Source organism: Poecilia formosa, unplaced genomic scaffold, assembly GCF_000485575.1.
Source record: "Poecilia formosa unplaced genomic scaffold, Poecilia_formosa-5.1.2 Scaffold446, whole genome shotgun sequence".
NCBI lineage: Eukaryota > Metazoa > Chordata > Actinopteri > Cyprinodontiformes > Poeciliidae > Poecilia > Poecilia formosa.
The window spans coordinates 55,631-75,831 of record NW_006800385.1 but is presented as its reverse complement, the minus strand read 5'-3'; the positions used below and the strand labels follow the sequence as shown (position 1 = coordinate 75,831).

General features: G+C 37.1%; 2 protein-coding genes across 8 annotated transcripts in view; one reads left to right on the top strand and one right to left on the bottom strand.

Moving 5' to 3' along the window:
- Positions 1–6,656, bottom strand: part of sar1b (secretion associated, Ras related GTPase 1B) — a 10,668-nt gene extending 4,012 nt beyond the window's left edge. Inside the window, exons 1-4 of the mRNA XM_007577567.2 lie at positions 6,468–6,656; positions 2,894–2,969; positions 857–976; positions 702–767 (exon numbers count right to left, since the gene is read on the bottom strand). Of these exons, the coding sequence (XP_007577629.1) occupies positions 702–767; positions 857–976; positions 2,894–2,951 (244 nt within the window). The 5' untranslated portion in view covers positions 2,952–2,969; positions 6,468–6,656. The remainder of the gene's footprint in view (positions 1–701; positions 768–856; positions 977–2,893; positions 2,970–6,467) is intronic.
- Positions 6,657–9,481: 2,825 nt separating this feature from the next.
- The window catches only part of sec24a (SEC24 homolog A, COPII coat complex component), a 38,639-nt gene continuing 27,919 nt past the window's right edge, over positions 9,482–20,201 (top strand). For 4 of the 7 annotated variants that reach the window (XR_001659530.1, XM_016663796.1, XM_016663797.1 and 1 more), the window contains exons 1-6: positions 9,482–9,857; positions 14,258–14,755; positions 16,870–17,019; positions 17,880–17,957; positions 18,955–19,017; positions 19,789–19,940. Coding sequence is in view for 6 of the 7 variants with exons in the window: in XM_016663796.1 (XP_016519282.1) it covers positions 9,797–9,857; positions 14,258–14,755; positions 16,870–17,019; positions 17,880–17,957; positions 18,955–19,017; positions 19,789–19,940 (1,002 nt within the window). In the remaining variant the exon portion in view is untranslated. The remainder of the gene's footprint in view (positions 9,858–14,257; positions 14,756–16,869; positions 17,020–17,879; positions 17,958–18,954; positions 19,018–19,788; positions 19,941–20,201) is intronic. The other 3 variants (XM_007577565.2, XM_007577562.1, XM_016663798.1) reach the window with 3 other exon arrangements.

The following is a 20,201-nucleotide window of genomic DNA, read 5'->3' as shown; positions in this document are numbered from 1 at the left end:
TATTAGCTAACACAGTGGTGGTAGATTAGCTACCGCTGCTATTAGCTAAGCTAACACAGTGGTGGTAGATTAGCTACCGCTGCTATTAGCTAAGCTAACACAGCGGTGGCAGATTAGCTACCACTGCTATTAGCTAAGCTAACACAGCAGTGGAAGATTAGCTACCACTGCTGTTAGCTAAGCTAACACAGCAGTGGAAGATTAGCTACCACTGCTATTAGCTAAGCTAACACAGCAGTGGAAGATTAGCTAATTTAAACACCTGCTCCACCGATTTTAACTGAACCAAAAAACTGAGTTCTGCAGCACATCTACATGTTAATTCTGTTATAGTCAAGGTAGCATAACTAAGCTACTTCCAACTGATTCACTATTTTTCCTGATTGAAACCGTTTCCTGACTTTGTATCTAGTTGCCGTTAGTAGCAAAGCACTGCGTCCATTTTTCTTTTATATATCTGACATACATGTAAGATTTAGTGCGTTATGTTGACAATTTGACAGCTAAAACCCATGCTAGTCATTGTTAGCGGGCAGATTTTCGCCCTCCAGCAGGAAGCTGCACACGGGATCTTGTGCATGTGAAGCCATGCTGCAACAGGTCTGTGTGTGTGTGTGTGTGTGTGTGTGTGTGTGTGTGTGTGTGTATATATATATATATATATATATATATATATATATATATAAAAATGAATTACACACCTTGTGCGTGGCCTCCAAGGTCAAAGGTGGTGAATGTCATGCCAGCAATCGTCAGCTCCTCTGATGCTGGGTAAAGAAACCAAAATCCCAGATTTACAAACGGCTGCATTATGTTTCTAAGTTATTAAATGTGCTAGATTATGGAAACAACTCACTTGGGTGTAAAGTCGGCACATGCTGTCCCAGTCTGTCATCTTTGAGCATGTGCAGTAGCGTCGTTTTGCCAGCATTGTCCAGGCCAAGAAATACTAACTTGCCCGATTTCTTGTACAGTCCTAAAATTAGAAACAAACTTAGATTTCCAAGGCGTAACAAATCTTAATACTAAACCAGATTTTAAGATGCCTTTTACATCTTGAAATCTCAAAGGGCCTAAAAAGAAAACAAGCAATTACAATGGATCAAAATAAATGAATAAAAGTAATTAAAATAAGCATCTAAGAAAATGAACCTGAGATTTTGGAAAAAGAAATGTCTTTTATATTAAATATAAATATTTCTGGTGCCTGCTACAAAAAAGGACAAAGTTTCTGTTCTTTGTTGCTTTTGTTTGAATTGTTTAAAGAACAAAGAACTAAAAGCAAACTCAACAACATGAGATCAACTTCTTTATTATCTGTTATGTAACTATGGAAACAAATACGCAACGCTACAAATAAAATAGAAGTTGAATAAAAGCCATTTTATAAAGCAACCAGGTCCAGCAGCAGGTCTGCTGTCTGATTTCTGAATGAGCTGATATTTTTAGAACGAGTCACTAAGAACCGAGAAAAGAACAAAGTGGGCAGAAAGCATCATGTCAAGCGCTTTCTGTTGTCTTCCTGGCAAAATGTGCACCACAAAGAAACATGCTAATGAGTTTGTTGCTTCACATTTTCCTCCACTGCTGCGAGTGAAGTTTATGAAACTCTGCTGTGCTTCTGGACTTGATGTGAGAAAAGTAACATTTGTCCAAACGGGGCTGAATAAACCGATGAAAGGTGCAAACGAAGCCACTCCTCCTTCAGCTGAGTCAGCACAGCGAAACTCAGAGGATTTATAAGATTTGTGGCTGAGTCAGCGCCGCTGAACGTCATCGTTACTCACAGCGCTCTGAGCAACCTGTCAAACTGGGAGAACTGGAACAATCGCTGCATGTCGCTCTGACTGAAACTGGAGCAGCGCACTGGGGAGAAGACCTACTGGTACACTTCAGGATGCTAGCGTCAATCTAGAGTCTAGTCCAAACCTAAAGCAGATGGGGGAGGGACTTGTGTTTCAAAATAATATTTCCTTTGTTTGCTTTAAGAGATTAAGATTAGGAAGAGGATTAGGGCCACTGGAAAAAATAATCTGACTTTAGTCTCAGAATTTCTCAAGATTAAAGTCAGAAGTTTAAAGAGGAAGTCAGAATTCGAAAGAAAAAAAAACTAAAAAGGTCAGAATTCAGAGAAAAAAACAATCGTAATTCAAAAGAAGAAAAGTCAGAATTTTGACTCCCCAAATAATAAAAATTAATTTTTAAAAAACTTTGGAGGAAAAACATCAGAATTCTGAGATAAAAGACATAAATCATATCTTTTGTTGTTTTTCAGTGGCTCTAATCGTATTAACTTCCTGGACAGACGGGTTGACATTCTTCCGTTCGATGTTGAGGCCAAAACATGTAAAAATCTGAGCTGACTCCAAACCGAATCCCAGGAACAAACAGGCAACTGAATATTTCAAATATCAAACTAATTCAAATCAGTTGTCATTTCTGAAGCTCTTTGTTTTGGTTACAGAAGCAAAAGTTGCAATAATGTTGGTAATTTTTAAGCCAAAGATATGAGTGGTGTAAATATTTAACCAAACATTGTTTTTTCTGCCAGGTGTAAATTTCAGCTATTGGGGGAAAAATGAAATAAATTCAGCATTTGCTAAAAAAGGTTTAGGCAAACAAACAAATATCTTTTATTTCTAATTCTCTTTTGCTGCATTAAATGTACATTAGCATATTAATTATTAGCATAGCATCCCAGGCCACAGGGTGTTTACAGAATTAGTCGATATTAATTGCCGTCTCAGCAGTTCTCTGCACAGCGACACTGAAATGGCAACAACCAGCAGCTTCACCAAAACTTTCACTTCCAGCTCTGTTCTGTGTAATTAGGCAACAGTTTTATTTTATTCTTGGCTTTCTCTTGGTATAAAAAGCTGAGACAGTATCTCACCTAAAAACTGTAGTACGCTATTGAAACCGCTATAAATCCAATCGAATAGGAATGACATATCCGGAGCTGTTGAATTCTGCAAGACAAAACGAAAGAAAGAAGAAGTCATTCATGGAAAAACAAGTATAAGGAAACAAAATGTTTAGTCAGTGGGAATCACATCCAAAACAAAATAAATACAGGAACGTTTCAGCACTTAAACTGTTCTGGTAACAACCTGCTGAAGATGCAAACAACGGCTCCGAAAATGTAGATTTTACAGAAATTAATTACAATTAAAATAGAAACTGATGGAAAAGCAGACAGAAATAAGTATACCTTTAATTTAAGAACATTTTATATCAGTTAATAATAATAATGATAGTACTAATAACAATAATACAATTGTATTTTTTGGAGTCAAATCACAAGAAAGAAAGTTTTCTTTAATAAAAATCTATTGCAGCAACAATAATTAGAACAATGAAGCGTTTCTTCACCTAATGATTAACTTTTGTTAAAATCAGAGCAACATGTCTGGAGCAGGAACACAATGTGGAAAAACCTCCAAACTAAAGACACTTTTATAAATCGCTATAACTGTAAAGTGAAGAGCTCATTATAGTTTATAGTTTCTTATCAGCTTATCCTACTTTTACAACCATGTAACTCATTTTGTCTGTGATTAAATACCAGAGGAGGCAGAGTATCCAAAAACTATACTCGAGTAAAAGCAGAAATACTTCAACATAATTTTACTCAAGTCTAAGTAAAAAGCAGCTGATCAGGAAATTACTCAAGAGTAAAACAAGTATTTGGTAAAAAGTTTAATCAAGGACTGAGTAACTGTTCAAATTATCAATCATTTAATATTTAAAAATTCAGGGTTTCCCCCAGAAAACCTGCTCAACCCGGCGGTCGGAAATGTAAAAATATTACGTTACAGAAAACATCCCCAGTGAAATAATATTTAAACCCACAACTAAAAACAACAAATCAAACAACATAATTAAAATGAATATCAATTATCTGCACTTTGTTTAATCCAAACTAAGTCAGCGGCTCCGTCGGGCCCCAGGGCTTCAGGGGGCAGAAGCCCTGGGAGCCTCGAAATATTCATCTGATTGTTTCACTTTTTAACTTATTTCATGTTGACGTTTTATGAAGCTACACATGGAGAGATTGAAGGGATAGTTCTGGAGTTGGAAAGTTATGGCTAGAGAAGCAAAACTTGCTTCTCTAGCCAAAAATGCTGATATTTTAACACATATATAAATGTAACATTTATTTATTGAGATGATCAATGCTGCTGAATTTGATTCAAAGGTTTCAGCATACATACATGAAAAGATTTTAAATCGTTTAACATTTAAATTTAATTTTAAGGAGCTGGCAAGTTTACTTTGTAAAAGCTCAAAGAACAATATTCATAGTTCATGAAGCATGGCGGGCCGCCAGGCTTATAATGCACTGGGGGAAACCCTGAAATTACATCATCAGACGGACCAAAACATAAAGTTATGCTGAAACTTTGGTATTTTAAGGACCAAAATTACAATAAATCATACAAGAAACAAAATAATAATAAAATCAGGCCAAAATAAAATGTTTCTAAATCAGTTTCTTTCAATAAAAAACTTCTGAAACTTTAACAGAAACTGCAGGTTTGAGTCTATCTGGTGGATTTTTGGTAAAAACATGTTTGTTTTTCATTCAGTGGGAAGAAAATACAGAAATTTTACTCAAGTAAGAGAAGAAATACTTTTACTCAAGTAAAAGTAAAAAGTAGTAAAAATACTCTTAAAAATACATTTTAAAAAAATCAAGTAAATGTAACTAGTTACTAAATACCATAAGTCAGAAGGAGTTATAAAATTAAGTTTCCTCGTTAAGGATTGCTCACTGCTGATTTCCAACCCCCCCCAATCATCATCATCAGTGGCCGATCCTGAAGCATATAGCGCGGTAAGCCAGCGCTGACCTCCAGCCTTAATTACGCAACATTCAAACAACTCCAGGGCTAAAGTATAAGGTAGATAAAGGTCAAGATCAGACAAATACAAGAAAAAAAAACTGTTAAATGACGGACCAGCTGATGTCAGACATGGTCTGATGCACCAGAGAGGGAAACTAACTAAAGTTGAGACATTTCTTAAAGCTACAACAGAAACTTGAATTAAAGTCTCTGGAGTTTAGAGCATCGTACTCAGGCTTCACTCAGAATATAAATCTAATCTGCTACACAGAAGTTTTATCTACATGCTGCTTATGTTTTTTCTCAAGCTGAAATGTGCCACAGGTCTGAGGCTCTGAACTAATTGTTCTGTTACTACTTTGTGAACTTTGATAAAGTCAAACTGTTCACTAATATAAACAATGATCTGATAAATGTGATTAATATCCACAATCATTTCTGGAGTTGCACCACATTATTTTCCAATTTCAGACAGCCTTTGTAAAGTAAAATAAATGAAATGAGAAATCGATACTGTAAAGATAATTGGTTCAAGTCATCTGACCTTTTGACCCCAGTTATTACAGTATCACCTGATGAGATTACACATGCTATTTCTTTATGGAAAGGATAAAGATACAACAGTTTTAATTTCAGCCTAAATGTTAATACAGCAAATCAAACTAATATCAAAAACCTTGATTAAGAAAAACAGGAGTTATGATGTAACTCCTGTTACAACTCCTAATGATAACATCACTATCACCAGTCAGTACAAATATATTTTCGCAGTTTAGGTTTCCAAATTAAACAGTTTTTAAATGCTTTTAACGGACTCAATCAGTGTTTGTTTACTACTATAACAAACTATGAAGGCCAGTGCAATATCAAAAATTTTATCTTATTACAAATATTTTACAATGCCATCCTACCAAAAACATAAAAACTTTTAAAAGTGTTTGTATTGTAGCGTCTGTCGCTCCTACATTTAATGAACACGCAATAAAGTTATATTTCTGCGCTAACTTTACACAACAATGTTAACGTTAGCTGAGTCTATTTAAATGTTCACACATGTAACAGTCTCTCCTAACAAAATAAAAACCATCAGCTACTCTGGGATAGTGTGAAACCTATTTTGGGCTGTCACACTTCTAAAGGTTTCATAACATTAAAATGAGAAGAAGCGACATTTTAGGCTACGTGAGATAGGATCTATGTCTTATGAAAAAAAGCATACAGTGTCATAACTCTTGATTAATTTAAAATGATGGGTAACAAATATTTTAGATCAACACCGGTTAACGACCTGAGAACAAGCTACGTGTCATATTCAGTAGGCGACGTCGCTCCGAGTCGCTACTAGCGGCGCTAGCTAATTAGCAGTTAGCTAGACAAATAGTTATTTGATTGCCTAAACGCAGCAGGATTTGGAGTAACAATTGTGTTTCTCAATATAATATTACTAAAGACTGTTATTACGCTAAGAATAATACATGTGTAGTTAATATCAAGTTTAAGAAAGCTCAATCGAAGCAAAAAAAGAATGCTAATGTAGCATCGTTAGCTACCGGGGAAACAAGCTAAAAAAGCCGACCGCTCACCTCCGTTTTTGTTGTGAAATATGATCAAAAAACTTACCGGTTGTTTAGATGTAGATTTATTTACCGAGTGCCTACGCTCTAACAGTCATGTAAATTAATCTGTTGGTCAAAGGGAACAGGGAGAGCGGCTGCCAGGTCTTCCTCAGCCCTTTCGTATTTTGTTACTGAGCCACGACACTGCAATGGCTGTCCTGCTACTCCCCAGCCGCTTCCTGCTGGTGTCTCACCGACAGCCTTCCGACAGGAGAACTGAAGTAAACCAACACCCGAACGTTCCGTTATTCTCAATTCTACAAATTTACACCTAATGCAAAAATTCACACCGATGCATTTTTTTTAATGCATCGGTATGTTTAGTTTAGTTTAGTTTAGTTTAGTTTAGTTTAGTTTAGAATAGATACCAGTACAGTATTATTAAATAAAAAGTTTAGCTTGTATTTAACAAAAAGTGAAACTTTTTGTATTTAAAAAGCTTAATAAATATCTATGGTGGCAAACATCTGTACAATTTTAATGATTTTATTGTCATTACATTGAAATAAGGAAAAGAAAGGAACAAGAAATATATTTAAAAAAATAGATAAACTAATTAGAATAATTAAAATAAATATAAAATAAAGAAAATTAAAGAAAACAAACAAATAAAAAATATAAATAATGACAACTAAATAAAAGAACTTGAATTAATAAGATAAATAAATAAAAACAAATACAAGAAATATTTTTATTTAAACAGATTTTAAAAATACAAGTTTGGAAAAGAAAAATGCCTTAGTCTGCTATTCATATGAAGAGAGGACGACATCAAAACTCTGGTGAAACAGTGAGAAGCATGCAGAAAAACAAACCAAACATTTCTGTGAATGAAGTGGATAAAAAAATGAGAACTTATTAATTGGAAGCCATATTTCTGTTTTAATAATTAACATGATCACTTCTGGAGATTACCACAAAAGAAGAACAATCTAACATCGCAGGTGAGAAAATATCTTTAGTGTAGAAAGGCTTATAATTGTTTCCATTTCTTTAGAATAATAATAAAATTATGAAAATACAGCTTCTTGCTCTAATTCTTTTGTCTCATATTTTACTTTTGCTGTCAAAAAGGGAAAAATAATTGAGTGGTATTTTAATAGATTTAATAGATTAATACAATTAATACAATAGATTAATACCTTCTGAAGCTGCTGCCCCCGCGACCCGATCCCGGATAAGCGGAAGAAGATGGATGGATGGATGGATAATACAATAATATATGTGTTACTGAATAAAGCAAGAAACTAAAACAATAGAAAATTATTTTTAAGTTGTTGAATTGTCTTTTACCAACTCTTATTTTTTAAAGTCACCAATGCAAAGTGAATACATATTGTTGTAGTGATACTTTAATTGGGGACATTCAAAATAGGTTCTATAATTCTGACGTTTGCAGCTGACTGAAATGGATTTAAATTTCTTTAGTCTTCTCCAAAATCAATAACACCAAAACAAAGACTTGATGTTCCCACAACCCCTTGAGAAATATTTGCATTGAGGTGGCCCTCCACTTGATTTTAATAAAAATATCTGGTACTAATGTGTGTTGTTTTAGTTTGATAATTTGGGTTATGTTTTTCACTGTTTCCCTGGTTTTACACCTATTATAAACTTTGCCTCTTCAAGAATCACTCGTGCAACAGGAGGAATTTCTCATTTTCCCTTTATTTGTCAGCAAATAAGGCAGATCCAACACATTGTTTGCCTCAGTTAGCAGGACAGAACATGCACAGAAAGCAATGCCTTTCTCTTTTGTTGTGGTCTTTTTACTCTTTTGTATTTCATTTCTTGTCTGACCTGTTTTTGTTGTTATTCAAATGTGTTTTTAATAGATGTTATGCAGTCAATGCAACCTTTTGCACTATATGTACATGTCTGTTGAAAAGTCTTTAATTTACTTTATTTAATAATAGTTTATAATTAATTGAAAACTAACAATTATATTATGATATTATTTTATTTGTTACATTTGGTTAATTGATATTCTTATTTTTTAAAGATAATTTTTAGCTCTTAAACGTGTATGAAATGCATCACTTCTTGAAAAAAAAACTTTAAATAAAGGTTCCATAAACATTCTCTTTACAAAAACAATGTTTTCAGTCAGAGGCCTCTTCAGATGCACTGTAACACAGACAGCTACAGGAGAGCTTTCCTGCCCACAGTCATCGAATTACATCCATCCTGTACACTGTTGTCCCTTGTCGGATCGGGAGGGGTGCTGGTGCCTCTCCAGCGAACATTTCGGGTGAGGTGGGGGGGGTCACCTGGAAGGTCACCTGTCTGTTGCAGGGCAACACAGAGACAGGCAGGACAAACAACCATGCACACACACACAAGCAGAATTTAGAGAGACCAATTAACCTAACAGTCACTGTGGGAGGAAGCCGGAGTACCCGGAGAGAACCTCCCTGCAAACTCCATGCAGAAAGACCCTGGGCTGGGAGTCGAACCCAGGACCTTCTTGCTACAGGGCAACAGTTGTGCCACTGTGCAGCCCCATCAAATTACAATAACATTTAATATCACTTTGGAAGTAATAAAGTGTGTTTTAATTGAATTTAAATTACATTACCTTAGCCATGAAAATATTGTATATTCTACAGGTTGCCATTAGTAGGTTGGATTATAATTTATTGTTTTCCACTGTACATATGTACTATGAGATCAAAGCCAGCACCAAAACAGTGCAAACATTGTAAGAAATATATACAACATAAACATGAATATGGTGATATTTACAGTATTAAATTAGTTAAATTTATGTATACAGGCATACACATATGACCACCATATAATTGGTGCATGTGAGAGTTCAGGGTGTTTTTGGGAATAAACTGTTTTTAAGTCTTTATATATGAGGGTTATGAAGCTGGTCTGAGATTTTGGATGGGAGAATGTATTGATGTAGTAAAATCTCAGTCCGTTTTGTTTCTGGTACTCTGAAAAAATCCTGTGCACAGGAGGAAATGCCACGTGTACATACTGCGCATGCCCAACCATTTTTTACGTTGATCCTGCTGGGTGATCCCAACTTCCGGTGAAAGGGGAGAAGATTTACTCTGAGCAGGCCCGTCGTTGACCAACCTGTGGGTTGTTGAACCGGGTCTTGGGGTACTAATCATGGTTTATTGATAGTGAAACGACCGCCCAATCAACACCTTTAAAGTAAGCAGAAGATTTCTGCCTCGGACTTTGCTCTTTGCTGTGAGCTTTCACCGTCAGAGCCACAGGTTTGAGCGTTTAGCCCGCGACGGTCAGAGCTAGCCAGCTAGCTTCCAGAGCAGTCACCCGAGAACCTCTAAATTAGATTCTGGTGTCTGTTTCAACATGTCAACCGCCGGGTTCAACTCCCAGAACGGGACTGGGACGGGACAGACGTACACGAACGGTGAGTAACTTTTTAACGTGTGTGAAGGCGGTTCGTTTCGATGTAGCATGTGAGCTAACGCTGTTAGCTGGAGTCAGGAGACGTTTTGGACTGAGGTTACCCGTTAGCTGGCTTTACTTGGAGAGGTTGTAGCGTAAGCATGATCTGTCAGGTTAACTCATGATTAATCTCGACCCGTTACCTAATTTAAGACGACAGAAATAGTTTCTGAAGCGTGAACTGAAGACTTCTAGAGCTGTAACAATTAGTTTTATTATTTAGATTACAACATTATGAAGGTAGTGCAAAGGTTTCAGACTCGATGCGTGTCAAATGACCAGTTAATTAAAACCTCATTAAACTTAATGTGTTGAGGAAAGGAAGTCATTATTCAGTAAAATGTTGTTATATGTTTAAAAACATTAGGATTCATATTCAAAACGCTCAGAAAGTGATTGGTTTTTACTTTAGATGAGCTCTTTAGCTCATCAGCCAGACTGAAGCTGTTCAAAAACACCCAGCTCGTCTTTTCCTCTTTTTTCCAGGGAGTTTTCACCAGAATAATTTGTCAGACTGCCATGCTCCCCTCTATGTTTATTGGCTGGTTCTTTGTTGTGCAATAACAGAAAATAGAGCCAAACAGAAGCAACTTGTGTTCTGCCTTTCTCTGTACATGTGGCACTTTGGGGATGATCCACACGATTTCTTCCAGCCTGAGACATCATCTGCTGTGCAGATTATTTTCACATTTCAAACACATTCCTTTGAGATCAGAAAAAAAAATCAACCTACACACACTTAGTGATTGCTGATGTAAGCATTCTGCAGCTTTTATTATTGATGCATGTAAATAACTTTTCCTTTACTGCTGACTTTATGCATCTCCAGTTTATTGTTCTCTAGCTTCATTTAAGACAAAATTCTCATTAATCTTTATATATTGCTTTGAATTTGACACCTGCTGTCTATTAAAAGCATCATAAAGATGTCATGTTTGTGTACAGTATGAGAGCCTGTCGGTATTATCAGCCGCTGTATACTTGTTTCACAACATCACGATCTTTATTCAAAACATTTCAATCAAAATTTGCATTGCAATTAAATAAAAAAGCTAGATTTATTCCCACAGCCGCTGAATATTACAGCACTTAAACAGTTTGATGCACACATGAGCTAAAATACAGGACAAAATAAAAGTTAGCAGTGGTTTCAGTGATGAGTAATTTTCGTCATAATACATAAGTATTATGAAATGAGCTTACTTAGCTCCTTTAGCCAGTTGTAGCTTTAAACCAGCATAACCTCAGGAGTAAATGCTGGCACTTCATGTTTTCACCACTGGAAAACTTTCCAGACGGTTTGATAGCCAGCTGATCAGCAGTGCGCAGCGACAAGTCGTCATTCTAAACTCCATACAGGCTGAGTGAAATCTACCTTCTTCTTTTTTCTGGACAATAAAGAAGTTGTAATATGTTGTTGTTTTCCATTAATATAACGGTAATGACATATTAACGCTCATTCTCAAATGTCAATGAACTTTAAATTCTTATGAGCATTTAACTCTGGAGCTGAAGGACATTTTAAATATTCAAAATAAATAAACAAAACAAAAGAAACAACAAATAAAATGGATAATTAAAAAGCACCAGACTTTATAATCCAGTTTTTAGTAGAAAGAAAACAATAAATCATGCAAATTGAAATTATTGAGATCATTTTAATTTCTCAGGTGATTAATTTATTGATATTGCAACAAGCCTTAATGCACCTGGTATTTTTATTTGATTTCTCTCCAGTCAGATTTTACGTAATTTTAAAACAGAACTTGGTCAATCAGGACAGAAAAAGAGAAGGAAATGTATTGTTGGGGAATCCTTCTGTTAAATCATAAATGAATCAAAAGTTTCTTCCTGTGACTCATTTTTCCAGATTTTATTTCCAACACTTTTTATTATTCGTGACATAATTGAGCGTCTGTCGAAATGTGACAATAAGAACAAGCCACTTGGAGTGATTCCTGACGCAAATGAGTGACTGTGATTAGTTTTCATATTTATTATGTTTAAATATTCATTATTTTAAAAACCGTACTGCATATCAGTGGCAGTCTTGCAGGCAAACTTGTCAGTAATAATATCATCTCTACAGTTTACCTTTGTAAACCCATACTGCGATTTGATTTGTGTGCATTTCTGGAGGCATTGTTCTGATGATCTGATTGGCAATATCAGAGTCCTGGATGAGAAAAATGTTTTAACCTGAAGATTTAGTTCATAAATGTCCTGCAAAGATGCAGAGAAATAAGGAACTGAATATTGTCCTTTTTTGTGTAATTGCTCTTGCATGTGTTGAGAGAGACTTGGAGAACGGTATCGAACTCCTTTTCAGTTACGTTATAAATTATTACTGTAATAATTTTAAATGTTTATCATCTTGTTGAAAATGCTTTAGATAATCCATCTGATGAGGTTTTATATCCTGTATTTATGAAACTGAGGGGAAAATGTCCAATAATGCTGATTCAGTAAAATAGTTTGATTGGGTGTAAAGCATCACTGTGGCTGGTTTCAGATCCTGCTCAATTAAATCCTAGTAAGGAGATTAGACCTTTGGCTGCAGCTCAGCAGTCAGTTGATGCATTTTTGAGCAATTCTTGGATTGAATTGAACCTCTTTGGAAGTGTTTGGAGTTATTGTGACCAGACTGCAGCATCTAAAACACAACTTTACTCTGAGAGCTGAAACTTTAAGACGACAGTAAAGTACGTGACCAAACGTAGTGGGGCTGAAACGATTAATTAATCATGATTAATTGATCATTGAAATAATCCGTCAACTAATTTAGTAATCAGTTAATCATTAACTGGAGCATACAGACCTTAAAAAGACAAACGGACTCAGAGCATCAATAAAACCCCAAACTGAACAAAAATAGAAACATTTTGCATTTCTTCGTTTGTAAGTCTGTTCTACCCATCCATCCATTTTCTAACACCCTTGTCCCTAATGAGATCAGGAGCTGCTGCTGCCTCTCCAGCTAATGCTCTGGGCGAGAGGCGGGGTCACCTGGACGGGTCACCAGTCTGTCGCAGGGCAACACAGAGACGAACAACCATGCACACACACATTTAACCTGACAGTCATGTTTTTGGACTGTGGGAGGAAACCGGAGAACCCAGAGAAAACCCACCATGCACAGGGAGAACATGGAGACTCCATGCAGAAAGACCCCGGGCCGGGAATCGAACCAGAACCTTCATGCTGCAAGGCAACAGCTCTACCAACCGCGCCACTGTGCAGTCCTGTTCTACAGAACAACTCAAATTACATTTTTATCTTCATCTGCTTTAAATTCAGTAAAAAACAAATCTTTTATTAAGCACCTTCATAAGACATTTATTAATTTAATAAAAATAATCAGTAGCTTATTAGAAAATATTTTTTAGCCGCAGATGCATCTTTTGGTAAAAATGAATGTTATGATGTTGCATTTTATCCAATAAAATGTAAAAATGTTTTTATTATTTGTATCTTCTAATGGATTTCTAATATTGTGTAAAAACAGCTGAAGTGTTTAAATTAAAAAAATCTGTAAAACGTGACGATTTCTTATCCTAATGATTGATTACTAAAACAGTCATTAGTTGCAGCCCTAAAATGTGGGTCAATGAGGACTTTTGAGTTTTTGGATTCGTTGTTTAACAGAAATGTTTAATTTTTAACAAATAGGGGTGCACCGATTTATCAGCCAGCCGATTTATTGCTGCAGATTTCTTTAATTTTGGGCGATGGGCCGATACTGCCATGTGAGGCCGATATTTTCTTCCTCAGCGAAGGTCTAAAAATCGTCTGCTGTCATCTGCTCTGCAGTGAGAGGTTTGACTGACGGACCGGCTCACCAGGTCAGGTCCAAACCACTTAACAGATGTTGCCAACTCAGCGTCTTTATTTCTATATTTAGTAGGAATTCACTGATTGCAGTTTTCTGATCTATCCCCAGTTACCGATTTAAAAAAAAACAAAAAAAAAACTGACCAGCTAATTTTGATTTTGGCTGATATAATTTTTTTTCTGTCTGAAATGTTGCTAAATATAGCAAGAAAGTTGCTGAGTTAATATTTGTTAACTGCCAACATTTGGACCTGAGCTGAGCCGGTCTGTCAGTCCAACCTCTCACTGCAGAGCAGAAGACGACAGCGGCTGATTTTTAGACCTTTGCTGAGGCAGAAAAGATCGGTCGATCTCCTAAAAGTATGGAAATCAGTGCCGAAAAGTCGGTGCACAACTGGCATTGAACAACATTGCAGACAAAGAATTTGTATCAGCCAAACTGTGAATTAGCAGGTCAGGCTTGTTGAAGATACGTAAACTGCAGTCGGTGCCTTCCTAACAGTCTTTATTTATTTCTCTCCTGATCTGCAGGTCCGTCACAGAATCCCGTTGCTCTGCAGCAGCCGTCGGGGGTCGGCTACAGCGTGAACCACCAGCCGGCCTACAACCAGATGCAGGCCAAAGTGTTGGCCCCCCCCGGCCCTGCTCTGTACCCGTCTGGACCGTACCAGCCGGTTCCGCCTGGCCCGCAGGTCGGCTCCTACCCTCCGGCACCGGCCCAGCCTCTGCTGCCCCGGCCGCAGATCGGCATTCTCCCGTCCCACACCCCGCCTCAGTCCGCCAGCCCCAGCCCGGGGCCACGGCCAGCTCAGGCCACGCCCCCAGCTCAGGCCACGCCCCCTCCTCCTGCTGTCACCTCCACCAGTTACTACACCGGCCCGCCAGCGTGGCAGTACGCTGCTCCCCGGGGCCCCGCGCCCAATCATGTGAACCCAGCTGCTGCTGCGCCGCCCCTCATGTCGCACAGCTCCACACAGCCGCCGGGTCCAGGAGCCCCGCCCACCTCCATACACGGATTCACTCAGCCAGGTAGGAGCACGCTGGGGGCCTACGGCTGGGGGCCTATCAGTGTGGGCCTACCGCTGGCTTCCTACAGCTGGGGGCCTGCCACTAACTATTCTCCTTACAGTTTAATTCCAGGCATAGTTGCTCTGGGTTGGTGAAACAAAGTCCAGCTGACACAGTTTAGCCTGAAGTGATGAATTATCTGCTCCAGTTTCTATAAAACCAAACCAGTTAGCTTAAACTGCTAATTCAGGCTCAAGACAATGTTCTATAAAATCTGCACTAGAAAAGATTGTGCTGATTTGTTAGACATTTTTATATTTGTGACCAGAAGTGATGAAGCTACAGATGGACACAAACCAGCTGCTTAAATGTTGTACGGCTGAAATGATTAAAAGTATTAATCATGATTAATCGATTATTGAAAAAATCAGCTAATTTAGAAATCGATTAATCAGATATACACCAAAAAAAGGCCATTTGCTGAATTAACAAGACACTTAGAGCTGTAATTAATTAAACTGTATGGCATAATAATAATAATGTAAGAACAGATTCTCAACCATCAATAAACCTTAAATTCTAATGAACATTTAAAAGTGGAACTGGAAGACACTTTAAATATCCAAAATAAATAAAACAATAAATTATGAAGTCTCTGTAAATAAAATTCTTCTTCTTCATAGAAAAGATTAGTTGAGACCAAAACACCAAAGTGAAAACGTTTATCATTCAGTTTTAAACAGAGGAAAGGAAGCAATAAGTCATGTTCATGGAAATTTGTTTTATAATTAACTGATTTATTGCGACAGGCTTATTAAAGCGGATAGTTTTATCTTCCCCTGCTTCACTGTGTTTTATAATAATGTTTAGTTTTCAGGGCTGATCGACTCAAACCGCCTCACAACCTGAAACAAAAACTGTAATTACTCTGATCGTCTGACATGAGCTGCAGATACTCGTATCTGCAGGCTGATACGTTGGAGCTGGACGTTGACCTCTGCTCCAACACCGAACATGTTGGCCCTCCCATCACACACACACACACACACACACACGTTCAGTCTATCTCTGGACAAAGTCCAGATCAAACTCTGATCAGAATTAAAATCTCATATTTTAAAAAAGGGCATGTTTTATTTTCAGCTTCTGTTTCACATATTTGTCATGAAAATAGGAAACAAAAGCCACAAACGGAGACAAACAACTTCTGTTGCACATCACAGATTGCGTCATTTCTGCCCACAGTGCATAAAGTTTGCTGAGACTGTTGTGATTATTATTTGCTGAAGCACATGAATCCACTGCAGGATGCAGAAAGCTTGGTTCTTATGTTAATAATCTGTCAGTATTTAGTTTTTTAGTTCGTAGTATCACCAAACCGTCACTCTGGGCCAGCATTGGATTATAAAGTTAGTAAAATTATTCTGGTGTCTTGGTGTTTACACAAGTTGATTTATGACATAATCTTATTGAAAATTGAAACTTCTTTTATACTCCAGTACGAATAAGCAATAATCTGATGAGGTATGTATTTTGCTTAATCTTGAACATTTTTGACAAACCGTCGTTTTGAAAGATGCTGAAGACATTTAACACAAAGCACCCAGTAGTTTGTGGTGTTAACATTATTTTTTATTATTTTACAAAAGGCCTAACTGGGGGTTTTTCCTTGTCTGAGCCTGATGATTAATATATTTTATTTTTTTTATCATTTTGACTGTTTTGATTATTTAAAATGTCTTGCAGTTCCAGAGTTAAATATTTTTAGAAATTAAAGTTTATTGATCCTAGAGACGCTGTACTTGAATTATTCTGGTATTATTAGTCTAAAATAGATGCAAAACAATGATGTTATTGTTTAAAGCAATAATATTTCAAAATTTATCATGACAGGTTGCATATTAAAGTTAATAAATGTCTTATTTTGATTTATAAACTTCAACAAACATAAAATAAAATAAAAATCTAAAATATAGTATTTTTTAATCATGTTTTAATAAGCTAATGGGTGACAGTAGCTTTTTCCCCTCTAAATAAATAAGATATCTTATTTAGAAAAATGTAATAGTTTATTTTCTCTATGGGAAAATGTCAAAGATGATCAGAAAAAGTTCTTGATGTTTAATTCTTTCCAGGCTCCGCCCCTCCACCAATGAACCCTCTGCCTCCCCACACATACCAGCCCAACAGGCCCGCCTATGGTCCTCCACCAACCATGAAACCCACGGCGCCCCCTGCTGGGCCCCCAGGAACCACCGGCACACCTCCGCCTCCCAAAGCTGATGGTGGGTTTAGATCTGCTCGGTTTCAGTCCCACTGGTTGCTCATAAAGTTTTAACTTGTTAAAAATTGAATGTTTTTTGTTGGAAGTCTTAGGGATTGGTAAGAACAGAGTAGAATATGAAGTGATCTGAAAAGTGTGGTGTGCATTTGTACTCGGGGCCCAATTTTACCAGAGTTGGGTAGTAACTAGTTACATTTACTCAGTTACATTTACTTGAGTAACTTTTTTGGGGGGAAAAAGTATTACACTGTACTTTTTATTTTTACCTAAATTTTATTCTGAAGTATCTCTGCTCTTACTTGAGTCAAATTTCAGGATTTTCTTCCCACTGAATGAAAAACAAACATGTTTTAACCAGAAATCCACCAGACTCAGACCTTTCTGTTAAAGTCGGACATAAATCCAGAACTTAAAAACTGAAATGCTCTTCCTCCAGTCTGACAGAGTTTAAGGTTTTGGCCAGAAAAGTCTCAGGGTTTCAGTCTGTGGGAGGTCGCAGCTGTGACTAGGAAGTTCTGATTTAATTAGCACACTTTAAAAGTATAATTTTCTTTTTACATCACAAATATGTACAGACTTGAGTTGGTCTGTCTTGTTAACGTACATCAAAGTTCACATGTGTTTGTGACTTAAAATGTGTGTGAATACTTTAGGTCTGGAAGCCGTGACCGGTAGATAATGGGTTGTGTTGGGAGCAGAGTGAACTGTAGACGGCAGCGCTCATGTGGTTGTTGATCACATCTGGATCCGGTGTTTGGTTTCATGAAGCAGGTCCAGTTTGTCTCTGATTATAAATCGACAGCTCCTTCTGTCCTGACCTTGTCCGTCCCTCTTTTTGTTCCCCCTCCTTATCGAGGCCAGCTCAGTGCTGGGGGGCTGCCAGCAGCGCCCGGCCCCCCGCTGAGCCCGACACCCAGGAAGGAGATGTTGAATGTCCAGGTGTGGCCAGGTCATGAGTGTTGCTGTGTTTGCTGTTCTGTTCATCTTCCATCCTGTGTTCTGGTGGTCAAACTTCAGCCGATTCACTTTGTTTTATTACCAGAATGTCTTTAAATGAGCCCCAAAGTTTCAGCCACCTTTAGTTTCCATAGTTGTTGTCTTTATTGTTTCTTTGTTTAGGGCTGCAACGGTTATTTTAGTATCGATCATTATGTATTTTAAAAATTGGCTCGTTCTGCACATTTCTTATACGGTCTAAGAAATGCAAATATATGCCAATATAATAATTCAATTCCTTTTTTAAATAAGAAAATAAACATTTCATTGCCTAAAATTAGGCCTGTCCCGGACAGTAATTTTTCCTGCAGTTACCATGATAAATGATGATATTGTTGTTTTGAAACCATTTTCAAGTGACATAATTGTAATTATGTTGTCAATCTTTGAGACCAGATTCTCAGATCGATAAACTTTAAATTCTAATGAACATTTAACACTGAAACATTTTAAATATCCAAAATAAATAAATAAACAACAAATAAACTGCCCTTAAACGTGTTTAGTTGAGGCCAAAACACCAGACTGGAAACTTTTAACATCCAGTTTTTGTTAGAAAAAGAAAAGTGATAAATCATGCAGATGGAAATTATTGATCTTGTTTTAATTTGTCATATGATTAATGGATTGATTATTGCTTATTGTGACAGGCCTTTTAAAATCCAATCACAGAATCTGAACCAGATCAAACTAAAAATGCTGATTGTTGTTTTTATCTTTAATTCAAAATATACATGTTTTTGTACGGTTTTGGATTTATTATTGCTCTGAATATGTTTCTTTCTTTCTGCGTTCTCCAGTTAATGATTAATCGATTAATAAATTAGTTGCTGATTATTTCACTAATTGATTAATTGTTGCAGCCCGAGTCCATCTGCAGCTTTTATCGGAAACATGCAGGTGTCTAACAGGTGAAATCCCTTCTGCTGTTTCGTTCCAGGAGACGTGGCAGGAAACGGCCCACAGGCACCAAACAGCTACAATCACGTTGACAACAGAATGGGTAAGGCTTCCTCTGCCTCTGACACAAACCACATTCGCCAAGCTACAGCAGGAAAACGTTCAGACATTTTGTTTTATCTAACCTTCATTACCATCGATTAAAAATACTTCTAGTAAAGGATAACTTGGCTGACTTGTTTTTACAGCTTCTGTGAAGCCAACCAGCTTTTCTACTAAATACTTTATAGTTTTATGAAATGACCAGAGCCTTTTTTTTCTTAAACTGCTTTCCCAGTGATAATAGACGGATCAATGTGAAGCATAAGTGTTTTTTCCTCTGCTACTCAGGATTAGACCTGTAAAAATAACATTTTTCCATAAATCAGCCCAGAGATTATTGCAATAACCAATAATGTTACTTTGAGACAATTAATATAATGGTGATGGCATAATAATGCAAGAACACATTCTCAAACATCAAACTTTACATTCTCATCAGGATTTCCCCCAGAAACCAGCTGAGGCCGTTGGAAGGTACAATGTTTAGCCTGGTGGGAGGCAAATAAAGCCTGGTGGCCCGCCAGGCTGATGAAAGCTTACAACTGGAAGACACTTTAAATATCCAAAATAAACAAAACAGAAATGGCAAATAAAATGAATTATAAAGTCTCTGTAAATAAAATTATCCTTAAAGTTTTAGTTGCAGCCAAAACAACAGACTGAAGAGAAAAGCCATAAATCAAATGGAGATAAATTTATTTATGCAGTTAGTTGATTTATTGGGACAGGTGACTGGTCCTCCTGGTCTAAATGTTTTTGTTGTTTACCTCAGCTGGTGCAGCTCCGCCCGGCCGGCATTTGGGCCACTACCCGTCCCTGCCCCCCGGGTACCAGAACACCTCGGCGCCGCCTCCCTCCTCCCTTCACCCGGCGCTCCAAGCCGCCACGCAGCCGTACACTCAGGGCCCTCAGCCGTACCAACAGGTGAGTCTCAGATTCAGTTCAGGCCATTTTCACGCAGATCGGCTCTGAAAAGCTAAAAGTGCTGCTGAAGATGGAGCATCTTCAAAAATCCTTTTTATCATTTCTGAAATTTCCAAATGCTTTGTAAATCTGGGACAATTTGACAAATTTCACTGTATTGGTGACATCATTATGACTAGATGTCTGAAATAGGGAAGTCACCTAATGAAAGAAACATCTAATTTATTTGGAAATGTCTTAAAAGGAATATTCACTAATCAA